Source organism: Colletotrichum orchidophilum (genome assembly GCF_001831195.1).
Source record: "Colletotrichum orchidophilum strain IMI 309357 chromosome Unknown Scaffold_167.1, whole genome shotgun sequence".
Taxonomy (NCBI): domain Eukaryota; kingdom Fungi; phylum Ascomycota; class Sordariomycetes; order Glomerellales; family Glomerellaceae; genus Colletotrichum; species Colletotrichum orchidophilum.
Window position 1 is genome coordinate 69,515 of NW_019173123.1, and position 6,000 is coordinate 75,514.

Below are 6,000 nucleotides of genomic sequence, written 5' to 3' on the forward strand. Positions count from 1 at the left end.
CCGTTTGAGATAAGAAATGTTTCTAAACCAGCACTATACCTTTAGTCACGAACAGCTCAAGGACTTAGAACTTATCTGACCAATGGAACTTAGCTTCTGTTGTTATTTCAATTCTTTTAGATCTTGGGCCTTGCGGTTATCATGGCCTCAGCGATATACTTCTACATTAGCGTCTTCAATATTCAATTTTCTAGAACGCTCCTCTGGTGTCCGCAAATTTCCAATTCCTTCTCGGAGGCTACATCGTTTTCAGCCTCGTACAATGTCAGACATGTCAACATTGCTAGAATTGATGGGACGGCGTGAACGATGGCCATTGCGCAAATCTCAACATAATCTGCCTGACGCATGTTGCTTCCATTTTTCACCATCGCATTAGACGTCTGGATGATTTTTCTGCCGGCAACCGAATTGTAAAAGCTCAACATGAAGCTCAAGAAGAAAATTGGTGTCATGTCCATGTTCAGTGTAGGCATATTTTAAATGACTGCTCTGTTTCATCATCGCCGGTCATTAATCCATCATCGAATAATCCTCACTCCAGTCAGTATTGTACAGATCAAGATTCTCCTAGACTTCTTTTCCCATGCCAGCTTGAACAAACGCTCCACCCTTCTTTTCGGCGAACAAACCAGCCTGGATAGGTACCTGTCTGCTCGATATGAACTCGAACGTCATACTCATCGCGAAGTTGGGGGAATTTACGGTTCTCAAAAGAGACGTCTTTGACAGAGTGATGCACGAAAGCAGGGCGTCTGGATTGGCGATCAGGGATATGGACTATGTCGGGGCGTAGGGTCAGCCAGTACATGCATTCTCGGCCATTCTGAGTTGATTCCTCATCAAGGTAAGGAATACGTGAGGCTGACCTAACAGTAAAATCTAGAATAGCTCAATCGGTGGGGGGTTGTTCAAAGTGGTAATGGTCTTATTTGTGAGCAGTTGACATATGGCCGTGACGTCGGCAGCGGGGTGGGGCCGCCATGCGGGGCCGGACCGAGTTCGGGCGACTGTAGTCCGATGAACATCTAGCATCGGGCTACAATCCAAACAAGTGGAGGTACCTACAGCAGGGGCTCCGATGTAGCTGACAGATTCTTGCAAGCTCTTGACTCTACTAACAAAGGCTGGCTCTTTCTAGGTCCGTTGTGTGTGGGGAGTCTACTCTCTCTGCGGCGTCTATAGACTACTAGTCAGCGTTACCTGCCCAAATATGGAGTCTACTTATCAAATCCTGGTTCTGCGAATAATTTCAAAATGGAATGAGAAGAGGAATACAACACCCGACACCTCTCATACACATAGCCGCCTCATCATCGCACTCGCAAGACACCGGGCTCCGGAAAGGACAGGCTGTGGAGAAGGCAATTTTCCGAGCGGAAAGTAATGATATGTTTAATGGGGAGTTTGTTGACAGGTACAGTGAGGGTAGATACGATATGTTGATCGAGAGTATAGAAGAGTTACCCAATTGAGAAACGCTAGAGGACTTCCCGCTAGTCTACCTCTCAAAGGTGATGGGTTGAATCTGGCCTACAGAATCCGAGGGCGACAGGACTCCAGCAGTGGGATTCATGTGCGATCCCTGTAAACTTTGCCGAAGGTCTCGCAACATATCTTGCACAAGCCTGCATCGAAGCTACTTCTACAGCAACTGAGAACAGACGCCGAACTTTGGAGCCATGTATTTGAATCTTTTCCATGAAAAGTCTGAGCTGAGGAAAGTCTGGTATCAAAGAGGATAAGCACTCTTAGCTTCGCCATGTTCAGATCAATCTCTTTTGACCCCTTTTTCGGCTCACCAGCCAAGCAAGATGGCAATTAACGGTACCACGAATGACACGAGGAAGTCCATCAGTCTCAGAGCACCCAACCCGCCTATCGAGAACAGTGTTTTCAAAAAATTTCGGCTAGACAGACGAACAGTCATCATCACCGGTGGAGCACGCAATATAGGATCGAAGGTCGCCAGTGGCATCGCCGAAGCCGTTGCCAACGTGGATAGAACTTCAGACTCAATGGGAACCACCTGTGACTAACGCCAGTTCACCGGCAGATCACCGTCTAGTACAACAGCTTCCAAAGCCGCCGTTTTCATTGTCGCAGCCATTGCAAAAGACTTCGGGGTCAAGGTCAAGGCGTACCAATTCAATGTCACCGGCTACCCTGCCTTCGAAGCTGCGGTCGCGGAAGCGGTCAAGGACTTTGGCCGTTTGGACGTCATGATTGCCAACGCCGGGGTCCCATTCAAGGCTGGCGGCCTGGACGACGAAGTCAAGGACTGGAAGCGCGTGCGTGAAGTCGACTTTGACGGCGAATGTAACTACGTGAGGACCGTGGTATTGGTGTTCCGCCAGCAGAGGAGTGGCGTGGGCATCATCATCGCGTCCATGAGCCAGCGGCCATGCTGCAAACGTCCCACAGGAGCAGAGCCGCTACAATGCTTGCAATGCAGGAACAGTATGATTAGATCATTTTTCAGCTTTAAATTCCTGACAAGAGCATACTGGGGCTGAAACTAAAGACAAGCCCGAGGAACTTGGAAACACTGGCGCCGAGAAGTGATGAAGAAGCGTTTGATTTTTCGAAGCTGGGTACGCCGACAACGACTGATCCAACTGCCCTTCCGGCGCTCACGGTCTGAAGTCCCGGCATGCTCCCGCAATGCGGAATTGCACACCAAGAGCCACCAGAGCAGTCCCAGTCATCATTGCTCCCGCAAAATCATGTACTGTCGTCGACACCGTTCTCCAGCAAGAGTCTAAGTCCCGCACAAGCTCAAAGAGCCACCACCCTCGACAAACCCACAAACGATGCAGCGCATAGGGACTTCAACCTCCTTGGGGCTCATCCCACGGACGACTTTGAGTGGGACCAGCAGGAAACATTTACAAACTACTCGGCATCAAAGGCCGTTCTAGAAGCCGACTGGAACAGCGAAGTCATCGCGGACCCCATCACAGGCGGCATGGCCTCGCTGGCCGTCCGCGAAAGGGAGTCAGGCTACCTCGAAGTCGCCTCCGGTGCCGCTCTACTCCGTCTCCTGGAACCATCAACACCAAGACGAAGGACCCAATCCTCCTCATCGAGAACAGGGGCTCATCACACCATCGACCAGGCGCATCAGCAGCAATAATTCTCACAACCGCCGTGCAGCCGGATCCCAACAGACACATCACAGACGCCATGATGGACGCCTACTCCCGCCTCTACCACCTCAGCTACCCCATCGTCCACGAAGCCACCTTCAGATCTCAGTACGCCGGCGTCATCCCTCGGCCCAACGGCGACTGCTGGCTCGTCCCGGCATACACGGTCGCCGCCATCGGCGTCTACACCACGGCCGCGAACCTTGACAACCTCGAGGCCGAAAGGCCCGCTCTATCCTGTCCTTCAACTTCCTCGATTTGGGCAACCTGAGCCTCGTTCAGGCGCTCACCCTCATCTGCAACTACCAGAAGAAGCGGGACAAGCCGAATTCCGGGTACAACTACCTCGGCCTAGGCGTGCGTATGGCCATGGGGCTGGGTCTGCACAAGGAGTGCCAGGAGTGGAACATCTCGCCCTTTAACATGGAGATCTGACGGCGGTTGTGGTAGTCGTTGTGTGTCTTCGACGTTGGTGGGGCAATCACATCCAGCAAGCCTTCCGTCTAGCCCTGCGAAGGTGTTGAGGTCTCATTGCCTTTAAACGTCGGTGATAAGGCCATTCCGCTCTTTTGTTTGAGGTACCTTTGAGCTTAAGCAGACTTCACTGACCTTCCTCACAGTCACTAACCGCCATCTCAAAATCATATCCAGCGGAGACAGACGGCATCACCCCGTACACACCGGTTGGGACGCAAGCAAGCTTCCACCTCGCCACGACGCCAATCTACACCAGAGTATTCTCCAAGCCCCTCCCCTTCCCGGCTGAAATGATACACCTCGAACAAGATCGCCTCGAACCGTGGCTTGCAAGCGTTCCGCCCTACTTCTCAGAAACGAGCCGAGTGCCGCTAAAGTACGCCCTCGCCCACGCCGTCATGAACTGGCGGTACAGAACCCTCCGCATCATCAAGTACGGCCCTTTTGCCATCTGCCGAGCCTTGCAAGCCCGTGACAGACGACCCGACGACTCGTCTGACGACATCTGGCCCTTTGAAATGTGTCTGGAGGAAGCCAAGGTGGCCATCATAAGCATTAGCGAATTCTGGCAACGAAACGAGCACAACCGCTTAGGTGCCAGGTATGCCTTGTGAGTGCATAATCCATACCACCCTCCACGTCCCTCTCCAACCTCCACTTGCTCAAAGTCTTCTACAAGATACTTCCTCTTCCAAGCGGCACTCATACCATGCATATGTCTCCGCAACGACCCAGCTTCCCCTAACGCACGAGACTGGCGGTTTCAGATCACGACCGCGTAGCCACCCTCGCCCCCGTGACCTCGAGCTCGTCTCGCTGCTATCAAGTCCTCATTGACCTTTACGGCCGGTTCTGAACAGCAATGACGTCGCCACGAGTGCGGCAGTCGCGGCAGCGCCGGCGATCCGGGCAGATTACACCACATCCCTGGGCAACGAGACCAAGGCAGCACCATCTTCGGCTCCCGAACCCATAGACGAGAGCCCCTAGACCCAGATCAACAGCGTCTACTCCATGATGCGGCCCAACATATCTCCCTTGGAGGCCGCTGACGTCGTCATGGGCGACGATGCGTGGATGGAGTTTCTCAAGGACGGGGCAAGCGGCGATGGAGACTGGATGTGATTCGGTAGCTAGTCAAAGTACCTTGAACACCTCTGTCGAAAAGCCGGTTCTAACTGTTTTTGTTTTCGCGCCAGTTCATCCTTTAGCCGGTATCAAAATCTCCTACTACGCAAGCTTTGATCAGGAGATGTGATTGAATGGTGCATGTTCGTAATTGGGTCTCGGTACTTTGACTCCGCTGTTAGAGACATTCAGAGGCCTCAGGTCGGTTCTGCCAAGTCACCAGCCTATCTCATAACAATGAACATGTTCATCATGATGCTTCTTGGAGATTCCCTCCGCCCATCTCGGCCCGCGGATGTCCTTGGCGTGAGAGGATAGCCGAGGCACCGAGGAGAGCCCGAGGGGAAGGCGAACGATGGATGAGGGGGGTAGGGTTATAACGGCTGCGACACATTATGGCCCAACTTGGCTCAACTCTTTACCAAAGCATCATCAGCAGGAAGGACGCAACCAGGACGGATAAATTCAAGTTTATGGCAAAGAATGGTTGGCTAAGAGGCAATGCTCGCTTGTTGTAACCAAACCTACAGCCATCTTCTACTGCTCGTCGCGGCAGAGGCAGCATAGGATTATAGCTTGCGACAAGATTATATACCACGAGACCACTTTCGAAACTGCGCCCAGTGAGACATCAGCAATTTGAAGCTAACTAAGAAAGCCCTCTCCCAAACTGCGCAATACCCATGTCTTGACGCTCGTCTCGATAACCCGTTCTGAGCAGGCCACTCCATGCCCCGAGATCCATGCAAATAGCTCTCCTTCCAGTCCTTTCAAGACATTGCCAACCGACTTTGTTTCCGGATATGTGGTGCGGCGTCTTGTCAGAAGACCTATCATGATAATCTCAAAGTACAAGTGGTCTATAAGATGGTCTAACGGAACAATTCTTCCAGAGATCGCAGTCGCTCCAAATGGGGCCAAGTCGCGAGTGTGTGATGCGTCATGGGTGCATACATCCATGTGATGCATGAACTATAGATCCCCGTACCTTGCGCTGAATACCTCGTGCGGACGTTGCTCTTTTGCCGTCGTGCCCCTTTCGTAGAGGTCGACGATGCAGTCAGTGTTCCAACCAAAACACAATGACCAATGTGCTCTTGACAAGAACAGGGGCTTTTTTCGAATCCCTATTAGACCTTAGCAGAATCAGAGCATACAAGCTTATCACTGCTGCTCTCACAGCTTACTCTGTAGGATGTTAATTGATTACACGGTAAATACACGCATCTTGCTCATGCTCTGACGC

At 52.0% G+C, this 6,000-nt stretch overlaps 1 protein-coding gene across 1 annotated transcript; it reads left to right on the forward strand.

Annotated features, from left to right (window-relative positions):
- Positions 1-1,814: 1,814 nt before the first annotated feature.
- CORC01_12835 (fungal specific transcription factor domain-containing protein) lies at positions 1,815-4,616 on the forward strand (the record flags this gene model as incomplete). Its single annotated transcript, XM_022624453.1, has 8 exons — positions 1,815-1,997; positions 2,046-2,460; positions 2,525-2,561; positions 2,647-3,023; positions 3,119-3,315; positions 3,375-3,506; positions 3,770-4,236; positions 4,487-4,616. The coding sequence occupies 8 exons, from the start codon at positions 1,815-1,817 to the stop codon at positions 4,614-4,616; spliced, it is 1,938 nt and encodes a 645-aa protein (XP_022469054.1).
- Positions 4,617-6,000: the final 1,384 nt, after the last annotated feature.